The sequence below is a fragment of the Struthio camelus genome, chromosome 2, assembly GCF_040807025.1.
Source record: "Struthio camelus isolate bStrCam1 chromosome 2, bStrCam1.hap1, whole genome shotgun sequence".
NCBI classification, from domain to species: Eukaryota; Metazoa; Chordata; class Aves; order Struthioniformes; family Struthionidae; genus Struthio; species Struthio camelus.
In genome coordinates, this window is record NC_090943.1 from 271,218 (window position 1) to 288,790 (window position 17,573).

At 57.3% G+C, this 17,573-nt stretch overlaps 1 protein-coding gene across 1 annotated transcript in view; it reads right to left on the reverse strand.

Annotated features, from left to right (window-relative positions):
- AGAP3 (ArfGAP with GTPase domain, ankyrin repeat and PH domain 3) overlaps positions 1–17,573 on the reverse strand; it is a 119,762-nt gene that overhangs the window by 15,259 nt on the left and 86,930 nt on the right. Inside the window, exons 12-13 of the mRNA XM_068933872.1 lie at positions 5,303–5,476; positions 469–630 (exon numbers count right to left, since the gene is read on the reverse strand). Of these exons, the coding sequence (XP_068789973.1) occupies positions 469–630; positions 5,303–5,476 (336 nt within the window). The remainder of the gene's footprint in view (positions 1–468; positions 631–5,302; positions 5,477–17,573) is intronic.

Sequence of the window (17,573 nt, forward strand, 5' to 3'; positions counted from 1 at the left end):
ATTTCCCAACAGAAAAACCACGAGGACATTTAGCAAAGGCAAAACAATGCATATTTCTTCAACTGGCTTGGCTGCACTTTTCCGAAAACCCTCAGCTTGAAGCAGATGCCCAATATAAGAATTGTAAATGATGAAAGTTCAGTAAATTTACAAGCAAACAAAAATAGGTTCTTATGGCAGAAAGTGTTTGGCAACCTTAACTATACGGTATGCTGTCAGCTCTGCTAATACAGTTATTAATTATCGCCACTAATAGTAGATGCAGTCACAGGTATGATGGCAGTCCTGCTTCCACTGCAGGTGAGAAATCAAGGGCAAACCAAGATGGGCTGGTTGTTTGTTTCTAAGCATAAGCCAGCTTTGAAAATGAGATCTCAGGGTCCCTGAGATGCCACCCTAGGAGGACTCCTGGGGTCCCAGTGCTCTGGGTCTGGTAGAGCTGCCCACCAAGGAGCAGACCTTTCCTACCTTCTGCTGCCGTGCTGGGGCCATCAGGCCGAGTTGTCCCTGTGCTCTTTTTCCTGCGATGTTTCTTCCTGTTTGCATGCGGTGATGGAGGTGGTTCCAGCTTCGGGCTGGCAGCACTGGAAATGTTCGGGCTGGAGCTGAGAGAATCAGCCGTGCCATTAGCTAGAAACAAAGATAAAGAAAGTAATGCACACAAAGACAATGACAGTCTGCTCTTTCTAAAGGCAACCAAGTGTCCTCGAGACAGTGCCATTTCTGCACTGGGCTCAACACTGCATGGACAGGACAGCCTCCACGTTCAGTCCCATCACACGGGGCAGCTCCAACACCCTGTCTGGCTCCGGGCCGGGAGACTCCTTACGCAGGGGCGGCCCCGACACCGCACCACTGGGACGGCCGCACAGAGACAGCACTGTCGGCTACATGGCTGGGGCAAGCGCAGCCGCATCGCACGGGGCGGCCCGACACGCCGACCCCATCAGTGGGGCAGCCTGACACGCCAGCCCCGTCGGCGGCTCTGCGCGCTGCTCAGCGGCACTGTCCTCAGACAGCGAGGCCCGTGGTCTGCAAGGGAATTAGGCTTGGGAACGGCTCTCCGGCCCTCCCGGCTCCTGCCCGGGACCTGTGTCCCTGCTGCGGTGGCATCGCTCCCTCCCGGTGCCGCTCTGCCAGGCGAGGTGACGGGGGTTGCCACACTTAGGAACCTAAGCATGATGGTCTCAATAGGCTTCCGATACGGAGCTGAAGAAGCTGCATCCCCAGCAGCAACGCACCAAATTTATCCTCAATCATACTGTTCCTTACAATTAATAGCAGAATTAGAAACAATCAGGGAGCTGCCTAATTACTGTCAATTAGAGCGCGCTAATCAAGCTCCGATCACACACACACACGCTGCCGCTGCACTCACCATTAAATGTCAAATTTCATTAGAGACCAGCAACAAAATCAAAAGCCTGACATTCAATTTCAGCAGCACACACAGCGCAGGCTTCCAATCAGCATAAAAATGCAGACTCCGGGGAAGGCAACGAGGCGCAGGAGCCCTCGCTGCACTGTTAACCCTCTCTGAAATGCACTCCAGCCTCTCCCGCGTCCACCCACCCGCAGGATGTGTACGGTGACTCAGCACCCATGGCATTTCTGTCCGGGGCAGCTCCCTGTCCTCTGCAATAACCTCATGTCTCCCATCAACGTCTAACCTCCAATTTTCATGTTCTGCAGCACCTCAAATTAAGAAAGCAATCACAGCGTCTAACAAGGGCAGCACCCTCTAACAGCCGGGGCTGCCGGGGACTTGGCAAGCCCCGTCTCCCTCGCCAGCCTAGTTTCTACTCTCCCTTCTCAGCCTGCTTCTCTGGGGTATGGGTTGGCTCCAGTAAGATGAACATCAAGCAGGGGGACGGAGAGGGCTACAGGGAGCAGCGAGGAGCAGTCCCATCTGAAAGTTGGATGTGTCCCCTCTTGTCAAAGCTGGGAGAGCATGCAGTATCAGAGCTTCTCCTCCTCTATTTTCTACTGCATTTGACACATACTGGCAGGGTTTTTCTGCTGCTATGTATCCGCTGGGAAATAGTTCACAGCTGACAATTAAGAGAGATAAATGTAATAAAATTAGACTCCATTTATATATATATAAATTACTAATATCATCCAAAAGGACTATGTTTAGAGCAGGTGTGAGGAACACACAGCTCTCAGCCTGGATGTCGCAGGGGACCTGAACTTTTCTGGTCTGAGGCTACACATGGTGCCTCCATCCCGCCTCTGCTGCCCACCTGCTCACCACGACATCCCTCGGGGCGAATCGGCGCACCCGCCTGCAGGCTGCACCCCTCCAGGCTGAGCGCGAGGGTTCGTGCCCTTCTGCAGCTCCTCCAGCGCTGCGGTGAGCCCAACACCTCCCGCTCTGCGCAAGCGGAGCTCACCGACTTCCCTGCTCTTCCTCCTGCCCAGCGGCTGAAGGCCACAGCGGTGGGGACTGGAGACTTCCAGGGCCCCTAACAGGATGAGGACAGGACTGCAATGGGATGGGGAAGACTGTGAAACACACTGCCTCCACGAGAGCAGATACGGCTTTTTCAGATACAGATTGTTCTTCCTGCTTTTCTCCAGCACCATAGAGGTGAGCTGTTTGGATTCATCCAAGGATTTCCAGGTCCCCACCTCCCCAACGGAATCTGGAGGTGGAATCCTTCCGCAGAGACACCTGGTGCCTCCTGGTTCCTTCCTCCAAGCCACCTTGAGGTTAAGGGCAGCTCCTGGGTCACCACGGGTGAGCCATAGTGGTCCTCCCATGAAGGAGAAATGTAAAATGTGCTGGAGCATGTTTACATGGCCCATACAGCTTGCCCTGCACCTCTTCCATTACTCTCCAAGGTGCAACCAAAGGAGGCAGTTCATCTCCAGGAGCTATAACATCAGCCTGCATCCTCTGCACGCCCCTGCAAGGATCCGAGAAAACTATTTGGCTCCAAGCAGAAAAATATTCCCCACTCTGCCCTGCAGTTTACAGCTGGAAACACAGAGGAGAAAAGTTGGATCTGGGCTGCACAGACCCAGCAGCATAACTGAGTGCGAGGAGCGTGGTGCACGGTTCAGCTCTGTGTACAGGCATTCTCCCTTTGGCTTCACCTGGCCCTGGAGCGGAGTGGCGGACCTACCTTGGGAGCAGCACTGCCTTTCCTCCCCGGCAGCCCCGTCCCTCATAACTCTGAGAACCCATTTCTCCTGCTCGCTGCCAACACGCTTGGTCAGGAGAGACGGGATCCAAGTGCGCAGCTCAGGGCTGCTCCATCCAACGAGGAGGCGCCCAGGGAGAGGTCTCTGCTCGCCCTCCCAAATGCTAAGGCTCCAGACCTCCCCAGCCCCAACCTTGCCTTGGACAGCCCTGAGCAGTCCTGAGGAAGGGATACAGATGATGGAAGGAAGCAAAAGGCTGTTTTCCCTGCCAAAGTACACGTGACAGACTCTCCAGCTCTAAGTAGGGGCAACCGGCTATGCCACTGCTCCAGAAAGCCCCCAGGAAAGCTGGGCTAGCTGCTGCCCTGGGGCAGCGGTCCCCCCAGCCCACCTTGCCCAGCCGCGTGTCTCCGGACGGCTAACAGCAGGGCCAGCAGCCCCGACCGCAGGGCCCTGCGGCCGACGCACGGCTGTCCGTGGAGCGGGGACTCCCCGGGGAGCCGGCAGGCAGCTATCGGTGCTTGAGACATACAATTAGCACCACGTCGACATCTCACCCCCTCCGTGTCACCGGGAGAAGCAGCAGCATCTCGCTTCCTATCTGTATCAATCTCTGGGTTGCTTTGCATGAAATAGGTAGATTGCTTTGGGTGGCAGCAAACACAGAAGGCTTCCTCGCGCGGAGCGGGAGCGGAGAGGCCGACGCGCTCTCTGTGATGTTCAGGACAGAGCTGGGGCTGGTGAAGCTCGAAGCCTGGCTGCCCCAGACACCCGGCCTCTGCAGCGGGGCTGCGGGAAAGAGCTGACACCTGCCACGTGGGAGCAGTTGTGCCCGCGCCCCTCGTCGCAGAGGCCCCTGGGGCAGCCCGCTGCCCCGGCCCTGTCCGGAGGGGTGAACCACAACGGGGACGCGTGCACGAAGGTACGCGTGTGCAGACTGCACCGCTGGCCGCCAGCACGCGCAGCCGCTGCACAGCGTGGGGGACGCGCCGCGGTCTGCCAGGACGCTCCGGCGCCGGGGCGAGCGGTTCCCAGGGGCGGGAAGGGGCGGCGCGCCGGGGATCAGCCAGCTCGCCGCGCAGGGGACGGCCCCGCCGCGCTCCCGGAGACCTTCTCCAAGCGGGCGGATGGACGGACGGCAGCGGAGCCCGGGTCCCGCTCCCGCACCCCGCTTCTGCCGGTGCTCGAGGAGCGGCGCCGGCCCCGCTGCACCGTGTCCGCGCGAGGGGCGGGGGCGAGGGCTGCCGGCACATTAATGCTCAGAGCTGCGCCCTTCCGCTCCCGTCGCCTGCGCTGCCCCATCAGCAGTAACAGTCTGATTAATTCGCTTCCAGCAGGGAGCTGATGGGGCCAATGATGGAGCCGCTGCATCAGGCGCGCTGAAATTGATAGTTTTTCACAGTTACAAATGAGGAGCCTCCTCAGCTGCAAATGGCGCCCGCACAGTCGGACTCCGGTAATGATCATAAAGAGGCTCTCTTTAAACTGCGAAAGCCCCTGGGACCGAGCGGGGGGGCGGCTGCCGCGCTAATGAGAACTACAAGGGGCGAGCAGGCATGGAAATGGCTCCTCCACTCTTGATGTGCATTTAACTGCTTTTTTAGTGCAGCGGCAGAGCCAGGAACGAAGGAGTGATGAATGCAGCACAAAAGCATTTATTTTCCAATTCGGCAAAGTGGCTACGTTGGGAAATGTATGAATTATTTTAATTCACTCAACTGTCCTGAAACATCACAGAGAGCGAGTGAGCGCGGGGGGAGGGGGTGGGACACAGTCAGCGTCTGCACAGGAGACAGGAATTACTCCTATTCGTTCACCTGTCCCAAAATCTGGGGGGTGAGGGTGCTGACGAGGAGCAGAGATGGGCGAAAGTGCTCATTATTCCTTACCCAGGAAGCCGAGTGTGGGCAGGCGGAGGAGAGGTCAGAGCACCCCTCGGCTGGGGAAGGCTGCTCCGGCGCGTGCCCGGGCACGGCCAGCTGGCCCTCCCCAAGGTGGACAGGCCCAACGAGAGCCCAGAGACTGGCTGACACGCTGAACAAACTCTGGGCTGTCACAGCCGCGGGAGGAGAGCTCAGGACGGCCTCCCCATTGCCCAAATAACCTCCCCCCGCGGGCAGCTGCGAGGAGCAGGGTCAGAAGAGCTACTCACAGGGGTTGGGGCAGCTGCTGGGGATGGCCACAGCCTCGTTCCACTGGTCCGCGCTGGAGACGGAGTAGGAGCGCTGGTGCATGCCGTCTGGCTTGGAGCTGAAGCCCACCAGGTTGATGCCGCTGATGGAGCGCTCCGAGTGCAGCGACGTGCTGCTGGTCGAATGGGGGGCACCTGCAAGAGAGCCACGAGCTTAGCACGCACCGACTGCCGCTCTGAAGCACAGCGGAGCAGGAAAGAGCTGACCTGTACTTGCTGTGACAAGCCCCTGGGTGACCCTGCAGGAGGATAGACTCCCATCTTGTGACACCCCAGACTGGCATCCTGACACACGACTCCCCCCTCCACCAGACCGTTGGCGGTGGAGTTTGTGGTCTGCTCACAACCCTCACTATGGCCTCAAGACACCTGGAGGAACACAAATCTGCCCCATAACCCACGCGCCCATCGTCACTCCTCACCTTTACCGCTTGCGTGTCCCTAGCAAAAACCACAAATGTTGGAGGCACTAAAAGTAAATGGAGAATGAGATGGAGAACATGGAAGGGACAAGCAGAGGAGCAGAGGTCTAAGGTGGGGATCGAGCGGAGAATGGCTCTTCCCCGCCTGGAAACCTCTTGAGATGCTGCCCAGGAGCTTGAACCATTAGAAAAGGAATGTTTTGAGGATAAGGGCAGCCGGGAGGGCAAGATCACTAAGAGACTCAAAATGGGTCACGTGTTTCTGAACTATAGGAGTACCCAAAATTTTCAGAATAGCAAACAGAGCAGCTTTGAGAAGGAGTGAAAAATCTTGCCGCTCAAGGCTGCAGGCAATCTGTTAAGGAGGAGCACGCTGCCCTAGGGGGATTGCCCCACATCTGCCTGCTACAAGCACTTCCTTGCACTTCTCCTTATGGCATTCAGTCCCAGCCGCTGCTGCAGCAAGTGCCCTGGGGAAGAGACCAGGACGGGAGCTCTGGGGCCAGCAAATCGGCCCTTCCCCTAGGCTGAAGCTGCGTTTCCTCGTTCTGCGCCCCGAGGCGCAATGTTGAGCTGGGACTCCTGCACCTGCCCATCTGGCCCAGGACGGGGCACGGTCAGGGAGCTGCTCCGACAGCAGCACGTCCAGCTGGCGAGACCGGAGCCACTGCCTGCCCCGGCCCCTTCCCTCCGGCCGCCCACCAGCGCCAGCCGACCTGCGGCTGTGCAGCGAGCCGGCCTGAAGACAAACAGCCGGTTCTTCCACAGCCCCGGTATTTAAACGGGATCCATCCACAGGAGCAGGCCAGACAGCTGCCAGATGAACACTTAGATGAGCAGTTCCTCGGCTGGATCTGCTATGGCCAGAACAGTTCATCTGACTGTGTCTTCACTGCACAAAACCTGCCTCGTTTTGCTCTCCAGTGCCTCATGCCTGGGCCTTCCATAAGGAATAGAGACCTGTAAAGTCTCTGGATCGATAAATGCCCAGCCCCAAACGCTGTATGTAAAGTTGCATTTCTGACGCTGCAGTTTCCATGAACACCTAAAAATTGTGATTCAAACGTCACTGGCGCCTGAAAGCTGCCTGAAGCTGCAGAGTGCCTGAAATACTCGCTTGGTAGGTCAAAACCTCCCCCAGTGAAAGGCAGATGCACCAGGAGACCAAGGCAGGCACCCGATGGGCTAGACGAGCGTACGAGATCAGCCCTGCACAGACGCTCAACGCACAGCACCCTTCATTCGCTGCAGACGTGCCAGAGCCACCAGCGAGGCTGAGCCCCCACCCCGCTCACCAGAGCACCCAGCCCGGGCCAACACCGCTTCCTCTGCTGCCGCTGTGCAGAGCACCACCCGCGAGCCCTGTCCGCCCATCCCGCCCACCCCGCCGCGCACGCAGCGGGCCCAGCCCTGGTGGGGCTGCTGCCCATCCCGGCACCGCCACGTCCCCGGCCCCTGCCTGCTCCCTCCCCGTCCCCGCTGCCCGGCACCGCCATGTCCCCCTGACCGTCCCCCTGCCCGTCCCCGGCCCCATCCCCGTCCCCATCCCTGCTGCCCGGCACCGCCACGTCCCCCTGCCCGTCCCCCTGCCCGTCCCCGGCCCCATCCCCGTCCCCATCCCTGCTGCCCGGCACCGCCACGTCCCCCTGCCCGTCCCCCTGCCCGTCCCCGGCCCCATCCCCGTCCCCATCCCTGCTGCCCAGCACCACCACGTCCCCCTGACCGGCCCCGGCCCCATCCACGGCCCTGCTGCCCGGCACCGCCACGTCCCCCTGACCGGCCCCGGCCCCCTGCCCGTCCCCGTCCCCATCCCTGCTGCCCGGCACCGCCACGTCCCCCTGCCCGTCCCCCTGCCCGTCCCCGGCCCCATCCCCGTCCCCATCCCTGCTGCCCAGCACCACCACGTCCCCCTGACCGGCCCCGGCCCCATCCACGGCCCTGCTGCCCGGCACCGCCACGTCCCCCTGACCGGCCCCGGCCCCCTGCCCGTCCCCGTCCCCATCCCTGCTGCCCGGCACCGCCACGTCCCCCTGACCGTCCCCATCCCCCTGCCCGTCCCTGTCCCCGTCCCCATCCCCATCCCTGCTGCCCGGCACCCCCACATCCCCCTGCCCGTCCCCGTCCCCCTGCCCGTCCCTGTCCCCGTCCCCATCCCCAGCCCTGCTGCCCAGCACCCCCACGTCCCCCTGCCCGTCCCCGGACCCCTGCCCGGCCCCGGCCCCATCCCTGTCCCCATCCCCAGCCCTGCTGCCCGGCACACCCACGTCCCCCTGCCCGTCCCCGGACCCCTGCCCATCCTCATCCCCCTGCCCGTCCCCGTCCCCCTGCCCGTCCCCCTGCCTGTCCCCGTCCCCATCCCCATCCCTGCTGCCCGGCACCCCCACATCCCCCTGCCCGTCCCCGTCCCCCTGCCCGTCCCCATGCCTGCTGCCCGGCACCCCCACATCCCCCTGCCCGTCCCCATCCCCCTGCCTGTCCCCGTCCCCATCCCCATCCCTGCTGCCCGGCACCCCCACGTCCCCCTGCCCGTCCCCGTCCCCCTGCCCGTCCCCATCCCTGCTGCCCGGCACTCCCACATCCCCCTGCCCGTCCCCGTACCCTGCCTGTCCCCGTCCCCGTCCCCATCCCCATCCCTGCTGCCCGGCACCCCCACATCCCCCTGCCCGTCCCTGGCCCCCTGCCCATCCTCATCCTCCTGCCCGTCCCCGTCCCCCTGCCCGTCCCCCTGCCCGTCCCCGTCCCCATCCCCAGCCCTGCTGCCCGGCACTCCCACATCCCCCTGCCCGGCCCCGGCCCCCTGCCTGTCCCCATGCCTGCTGCCCGGCACTCCCACATCCCCCTGCCCGGCCCCGGCCCCCTGCCTGTCCCCATGCCTGCTGCCCGGCACTCCCACATCCCCCTGCCCGTCCCCGTACCCTGCCCGTCCCCGTCCCTGTCCCCATCCCCAGCCCTGCTGCCCGGCACCCCCACGTCCCCCTGCCCGTCCCCATCCCCCTGCCCGGCCCCGGCCCCCTGCCTGTCCCCATGCCTGCTGCCCGGCACTCCCACATCCCCCTGCCCGTCCCCGTACCCTGCCCGTCCCCGTCCCCGTCCCCATCCCCATCCCTGCTGCCCGGCACCCCCACATCCCCCTGCCCGTCCCCGGCCCCCTGACCGGCCCCGTCCCCGTCCCCATCCCCAGCCCTGCTGCCCGGCACCCCCACATCCCCCTGCCCGTCCCCGGCCCCCTGCCCGTCCCCGTCCCCGTCCCCATCCCCAGCCCTGCTGCCCGGCACCCCCACATCCCCCTGCCCGGCCCCGGCCCCCTGCCTGTCCCCATGCCTGCTGCCCGGCACTCCCACATCCCCCTGCCCGTCCCCGTACCCTGCCCGTCCCCGTCCCCGTCCCCATCCCCAGCCCTGCTGCCCGGCACCCCCACATCCCCCTGCCCGTCCCCGGCCCCCTGCCCATCCTCATCCCCCTGCCCGTCCCCGTCCCCCTGCCCGTCCCCCTGCCCGTCCCCGTCCCCATCCCCAGCCCTGCTGCCCGGCACCCCCACATCCCCCTGCCCATCCCCGGCCCCCTGCCCGGCCCCGGCCCCATCCCTGTCCCCATCCCCAGCCCTGCTGCCCGGCACCCCCACGTCCCCCTGCCCGTCCCCGGCCCCCTGCCCGGCCCCGGCCCCGTCCCCATCCCCAGCCCTGCTGCCCGGCACCCCCACGTCCCCCTGCCCGTCCCCGGCCCCCTGCCCGGCCCCGGCCCCGGCCCTGCGTCCCCCAGCCCAGGCCCGGGCAGGCGCTGGGAGCCGCGGGCTCGTCCGCAGGGAGACCGGCTGCTGGGCGCTTCCCCCTCCCTTCCCCTCGTTCAGCGCCACAGAAACACGTGTAAAACCATGACACTGACTTTGCCTCTAATTAGCCCTTAATTTACAAGACACACTCGGAAGGGTAATTAGCTGGCGCTCCGCTCCTGACTGCCGCATCCATCTCCTCCTGCCTCCTCGCGGGAGGGAGCCGGCTGCCGTCGGAGCAGGGACGTCGCTGCTCTGCCGGGGAGGAAGGGGAGGCCCGGGCGGCTCCGAGGGGCCTGTCGCCCCGCCGCCTGCACCTCCGCCCCGGGGGCCGCCCGGGAGGGCTCCCGGGGCAGGGACGTGGCGCTCGCGAGCGGCCGGGGCCCGCGCCCCCCAGCCAGGGGCCGCCCCGGTTTTGCCACACCGCGCGGCGGAGGGGGAAGGCAGCGGACGCCTGAGCGCCGACAGCAGAAAACGAAGGCTGAGGAGGACGCGCCGCAGCTCTGGCCCTGGGCGCTGGCGCTGCTAGGTCCAGACCCGGAGCCGTCCTCCCGCGCGGGTCAGCCTGCCGCCGGCCACCGCGGCAGCAGACCACGCTGCCAGGGCCAGCCCGCCCCGACCGCGCCGGGCCTCCGCCAAGCCAAGAGCGCCGAGAAGATGACGTGCCTGGGAAAGCCACCGCCAGCGCCCAGGCACTGCGCCGCGCGCCGCTCCTGCCCGCAGCGACCGCCCCACGTCCGACGGGGGGACACCAGTCCTGTCCCCAGTCTGTGCCCTGCCTTTCCAGCAGCGGGTGTCAAGAACGAGCGGTGCCGTTTTGAAAAAGCAGCAGCTGGTGCAGCTATGATTTCCAGGAACAGCTTCGATCAGCCTTTCCCGTCCCTCCAGGAGCTTCCCTAACTTTACACCGGATGCCTGGATTCTCCTGGACGCAGAGAAATGTCCTCACAGCTCTGCTGCTCCTCTGGCTTAGTGCCCTTGTGGCTGCCCACCTCTGCCTTGTCCCAGGGACCTGCGAGGTGGTCCTCACCAGGCTAGAGCCCTCGGAAATTACATCCCATTGGAAGTGACACCACCAACCCTTACTTGATACGTTCCCTTTAAGTCAGGAAAGCAAAGAGAAAGATAAACAAAAGGCTACATGTAAAACACTACCTCCCTCTCTGAGCCAAAGCCTCCAGGACCTGAACTCTCTCTGAACCTGCCTACAGCCCCTCAAGCAAAGTTCTTCCAATCACTGTTTCCTCAAAATTTGAAAAAAAGAGATTCATGCAGACATGTTAGTGTGACCTCACCAGCAGGCAAGGCTTCATGATGCCCTTTGAAGCAAAGCCTAATTGATTACATGACAGTGAACACCATTCTCCTAAGAGTGGACCCTGGCAGAAAGACCATGCAAAGCACTCAATGCAACGCAAATCAGAAACTCCTCATTAAAGTGTGGATGCACACAGACCTGGATAAAGGTGAGTTAACAAAAAGGGGTATTATCAGATGGGAAGGAGATCATTTGCAGAGTCACTTGAGGATCTTTGGACAAATCTAATTTAACATTTTTCAATAGAGTTGTGGGCAAAACAGTATGCGGGTTCTGGTGAAACTTCTATGTGACATTAGGTTGGAAGCACTGCCAGTACCAAGGAGATGAAGATATCATACAGGTCTGTATGGCTTTGAAAAGTGAGGTAACAAAAACACACTAAAATTTAGTTAGCACAGAGCACAAAGATGCACACTCTGGAACTAATGGGCCTGATTCAGAAAACCCTGGGAAAGTACTTACTGGTTTCTATGGGATTTGGATCACACCATAATGACAAGAATGTCTGCACTAAGCAGACAACCTATCACCTTAAAAAAACTAATTCAAGGTGGAACAGGTACAAAAATGTAAAGGCAGCACACATCCTGCATCCTGCTGTCCTGAGCTAATGGAGACTGCCAGTAATAACAACACAAAGTGAATGGATCTGCTAAGTCACACATTTTTTAAATAGGAGTAATACAGAAATATCCACAGCCTCAGTCAGGAAAGGAATATTCCTTCTCTTCCTTGAACACACTATAATCTGACCAGCAATGAAGAAATCAAGCCTGTACACATCAGCTCTACCTCCTCCCACCAGCATCCAACCACCCCCTTCTGCGTTGTGCACAGAGGCCTGGTGTCTGCCTTCTGGCCAGGACACGGAAGAGAAACTGTGTCAGCTGCACAGAGGGATATACTCCGTGCACCAACAGACACAGGACAGATATCGGTGATTACTGTCTGGTCTAACCTTTTTGCTTTGTTTGACATTGTCAGCCAAGGAACAGTGCCATTTCAACCTGAGAAAGGGGACGGTGTCATGAAGGTTCATCCTCCCTTGACCAATGCACACAGCAGACTGCAACACAAAAATGTCTTCACATCATTAGACTCCCTCTCTGCTGATAACCCAAAGGGAACAGTTCTCCCTTGCTGGATTTATTCAGCATTAAAGGGTGGCCAATCGGATAACTGTTCAGATGGGAGAGAAATACTGCTCTGCCTGTGCTTCATCACATCAGCTATGTTCAGATAATCTCAGACAAGATTATCTGAACCTGAGCAAGGCAAAAAGTGAGGCTGGTAGTAGAGGAAATACTTTGAAAAGTTTGCTGCTACAGTGAAATCTGAAGGCCAAGACCAATGAAGTCATCAGTGTGGTCTAGAGTTAGCCTCAGTCTCAGTTTCTTCACCCATGCTACGTTCTGGCATAGCACAATTAGTCATGGATGGGTCATCGTTTTTGCCTGAACAGTAGGCTTGGCCTCACCCAGTGGATACAACAGCTTGGCCTCAGTTGCTTATACTTCAGTCACTTCTCAGCTGAATTATCCCAACGCACTATTTATTTGTGTATGAAGTAACCACCAGCACAGAGCAATGCAGTGATGGCATCTATTTTTGGCCATTCCTGGAAAATGCTACAAGGCTAGCTGGGTGCTTAGTCTGTCTCAGTCATGACTTCTTTGCTCTTATAGAGGCGTAACAAACCCACCCTCTGTGTTTTACGTTGACTTCTTGTAGAGTAACCAGCCAAGTTTAAGACCTTTCAAGAAATTTCAAGTCCTAGGTCCAGAATATCTAAGAGATTGTTTAGAGCTCCAGGATCAAGAACAGTCATAACTGACAAAGTCATAACCAACACTTATACCTCTCCAGCACAACAAAACCCTCAACAGCAAGAGGGCAAGCTGCAGATTACCCAGCTCTCCTGGGGGCTGCCACGGCAGGAATACAGACCTCTAGAAACTAACGTTTGTCACACAATTCACCACTCTCCACTCCAAGCGCAAGGGACGTAGCTTTGTCCCATCTTAGCTCTCCTAAATACAAAGCAGCGTGTAAGTACAAAAAGTTCTAGGCAAACTTTAAAATCTGACTGAAACAAGATTCTTCAGTGCATGATTCATTCTGGGGAGAGTGTGAGGAAAAGCAATACATGACACATTTAGTCACACTGCTTAATGCATTGGGGAAAGATTACAGAATCACAGAACGGTTGAGGTTGGAAGGCACCTCTGGAGATCATCTAGTCCAACCTCCCTGCTCCAGCAGGGTTCTCTAGAGCACTTTGCCCAGGATTGTGTCCAGGCGGGTTTTGAATATCTCCAGCGAAGGAGACTCCACTACCCCTCTGGGCAACCTGGGCCAGGGCTCGGTCACCCTCACAGTCAAGAAGTTTTTCCTCATGTTCAGCTGGAACTTCCTGGGTTTCAGTTTCTGCCCGTTGCCTCTTGTCCTGTTGCTGGGCACCACGGAGAAGAGGCTGGCCTCATCCTCTCGACACCCTCCCTTCAGATATTTATACACATTGATGAGATCGCCTCTCAATCTTCTCTTCTCCGGGCTGAACAGGCCCAGCGCCCTCAGCCTTTCTTCAGAGGAGAGATGCTCCAGTCCCCTCATCATCTTTGTAGCCCTCTGCTGGACTCTCTCCAGTAGTGCCACGTCTCTCTTGTCCTGGGGAGCCCAGAATTGGACACAGTACTCCAGGTGAGGCCTCCCCAGGGCTGAGGAGAGGGGCAGGATCACCTCCCTCCACCTGCTGCCAACACTCTGCCTCATGCACCCCAGGAGACCATTGGCCTTCTTGGCCACAAGGACACACTGCTGGCTCATGGTCAACTTGTCCACCAGGGCTCCCAGGTCCTTCTCTGCAGAGCTGCTTTCCAGCAGGTCAACCCCCAGCCTGTCCTGGTGCATGGGGTTATTCCTCCCCAGGGGCAGGACCCTGCACTTGCCTTGGTTGAACTTCAGGAGGTTCCTCTCCACTCAACTCTCCAGCCTGTCCAGGTCCCTCTGAATGGCAGCGCAGTCTTCTGGTGTGTCAGCCACTCCTCCCAGTTTAGTATCACCAGCAAACTTGCTGAGGGTGCACTCTGTCCCTTCATCCAAATCGCTGATGAATACATTGAACAAGACTAGTCCCAGTGGTGACCCCTGGCGGACACCGCTAGATACAGGCTTCCAGCTAGACTGTGTGCCACTGACCACAACCCTCTGAGCTCTGCCATCCAGCCAATCCACCTCACCATCCACTCAGCCAACCCTCACTTCCTGAGTTTACCTAGGAGGATGTGATGGGAGACAGTGTCCAAAGCCTTGCTGAAGTCCAGGGAGACCACATCCACTGCTCTCCCCTCATCTACCCAGGCGGTCATCCCATCATAGAAGGCTATCAGATTGGTCAAGCATGATTTCCCTTTGGTGAACCCATGCTGTCTACTCCAGATCAGCTTCCTGTCTTCCACATGCTTAGAGACGACCTCCAAGATGAGCTGTTCCATCACCTTTCCAGGGATGGAAGTGAGCCGCTGGTTCTACGGTGATGACCCTCATATAGGAATCTAAACAGAATGATCAAAACACAGATGCCTCCAGCAGGATGCTAAAAATGTCTATTACAACCTGTAAATGACCCCTCCCAGGACCTAGAGCCTGGGAATCTTTAAGATTAATCTTCTTGACACTCAATCTTTGCTATAAGGATTTTCACAGAGTCAGAGTTTAGACACCCCCCCCACCGAGGCACCCTATCTCCACTGCTGTTACTTCCTCAAGGTCGTGGAGGCATGGTGAGGAGGCAAGGTCTCAGGGTATGGTCAGACAGTTACTTGCAAATGTGTTTTTGGAAGCAGTCGCTGAGCGCCTGCCCCATCTCAGCGCTGCTCTCTTGGGCGAGAGGTGCTAAGTGATAGGCGGCTGTTACGGGCCCACTGAGGAGTAAACCAGGTTTGTTCCTGCGGGCTGCGGCATTCCAAATTTGAAAGTGGCACAAGCTGGAGACCAGTGTGGGGATCCAGCCATGTTCAGTGGGCCCAGGAGAGCACAGATCTTTTTTTTTTTTTTTTAAGTGCCAGGTTTTGCTCCAGCAAAGGAGGAGGCATACCTCCTCCAGACATGTGGAAGCAGCTACTTTGCAGCAAAGACTGCAGGCTGGATGGTGTGACGGGATAACGGAGTTCGCCCAGGACTCCCACGGAGGTCACCCTGGTACTAAGGAAACCCTATTTTCTTTTGTACTGCATCAGGCTAATAGCATGCACAGTTAGCACACCACATACTAGTGCTGCTAACTATCTGTCTAACCATATCCCAAAGAGTCGTCAGCTACCGCGCCCCCAACCAAACTTTAAGGTATTTGTTGCCAACTGCTAAATATTTATTTCCATTCAAAACTACAATTACTTAAACTCACATTGGTGTACTGATTCTAAAGCATTCTGCTGGTATCTGTAGCCCAGACCACGTCTCAAAAGCCTCCCTGAAAGAAGCGCGAGTGAGGCAGCCACAGCAGCTCCACACTTCTGGACAGCACAAGCAATGGTCTGGAAGGATACCCACCTCCAGCTGGTGGGAAACTCTTCAGTTCCTAGAGATCAACTGGTTCTTGGGGGAAAGTGAAAGCCAATAGGCTGGTTAAGCGGACTGCCTGTAAAATCCCTGCTGGTAAAGACATAATTCACCCTTCTTCATCAATGGGTGATCAGCTGCTGTGAGTCTAGGAATGTGGCTGTCCTGGGAGTACCCTACTGCTGCTTTTGTGAAAGCTGCCCCTGCCCCACCATGCAGAGGGTCAGACTCCGAGGTGACTAGATCAGGTCAGTTTTGTGAACAAAGTACCGCACGCTGTTTTGTTGAAAAAATAGCAGTTCCTTCCTTTCCTGGTAGGAAATAGCAATTCCTACCAGTAACAAGCCCAAAATATGCCAGCTAGCGTTTATCAACCGGAAGTACTAGGGATGGAGACGTGTCATTTGAAAGACATCGATAGGAAGTTCTTCCCAGGAGATGGCAACAACAAGAAGCACCTATACAACCCCGCAGGCACAGCGGGGCATGCTCAGAGATGACAGATGCCCTTCCCAGTTCTGCCAACGGTGGGTATCTGTGTGAAATCACTGATACAAATTGCAGGCAACTGAGGTTTCCCAGCCCTGCTTCTGAGCAAGACCATCAGGACCTGCCAGCTTGCACACAGTCAGAGCTACTGCCTTTCACTGGGCTTCACAGATGCTCTGACGCAGGGGGAATCTCTCTCCTTTCTTAGCACTGCTTTGGAGAACAAATTTTCGGACAAATGCACTTGGATAAGAGATTACGTAACACCCTAGCTATTGCCAACGCTAATATGTGGCTAGGTACCAACACCACAAGGAGAAACAGCTCTGCATAGTCCAGACATCTCTTTGAGGACCGAAAAATCAAGGTGCTTCCAGCAGGACAGGAGAAGCTGACCATGATGGGGTTATTGTTTCGTACCCTCATCTCCCAGATCAGAGTTCATGGGCGTATTTCTCTACTGGTGAGACGTCAAGGTGACACGCACATAGGTCACCCTCAGTTCAGATGGTAGCTGACTACACGCGGCCCCAGCAGGAATCCAGCAAAACGGAGCAGCCTGCACACAGGTACTGCCATGAGGGCTGCCCCTGAAATCCTCCGAAACCAGGAGCGCTCAAACCGCAGGGAAACCACAGACAGCTGCAGCTACCCCTCCTACTCCAGCCTGAGCTCAGGCTGAATCACGTTCCCAATCAGAGCAAGCTGAGCCTGCTGGAGCATGCTTTATCCACACACGGTGCAGCCTCATCGCCAAGAAAGGGTGACTTGAGTTATGGGGATAACAGGAGGACCCAGCCAGAACAGCGCGAGGGACTCTGGACAGGACATGCAGACACATACCCAGAAGGAGCCCTGTGAATGTCTAATCTTTGCTGCATAACATAAAATTACATCATAGGACTGCCACTAATTTATTCCTGCCTGAACTACAACATATCTTTTAGAAAATCTTCTAATCTCGATTATGGTATTGCCAGTGACGGAGAAATCACAGCAACTCTGATAAGTTGCGCCAATGGTTAATCACTCTCACTGTTCACATTTGCACCTTACTTCTAGTCTGAGTTGTCCTGCGTCAACTATTAGCCATTGGATCTTGCTCTATTTTTGTCTGATAAAGAGCCCTCTATTATCAAATTTCTACTTCTATGTAGGTACTTACAGATGGTGTTGAAATAATCTCTTAACCTTTTCTTTGATAAACTAAACAAATTGGGCTCCTTGAATCTTTCACTATAAGGCGTATTTTACAATCATTTAATTGCTCTTACAGCTATTCCCTGAACCTTTTCGAACCTATCATCAGTTTCATCCTCATACTACTGTGGACATCAGAAACCCTGGAATTCAAGCCCTCTGGAATTCCTCCCCGCTCCAAAACCGACAGTTGCCACCAACAGCTGAGAAAGACCTTGACCAGATCTTCTAAAATTCCTGAGTTAAGTAATTCAGACTTGCTGATTTGAATATGTCTAAATCTCCTACCTGCTGTTTAATATGCTTCCTAATTACAGTTGGAATGTGAAGAATTCATCATCATTCTGTGATAAGACATACCATCTTGCTTTTTCTCAAATATCAAACAGAGGTATTTACTGAACACTCCTTGTTTTTAATTCTTTATTAACCATTCTACAATTTCAATATAGTAATGAATCAATGCTGTTT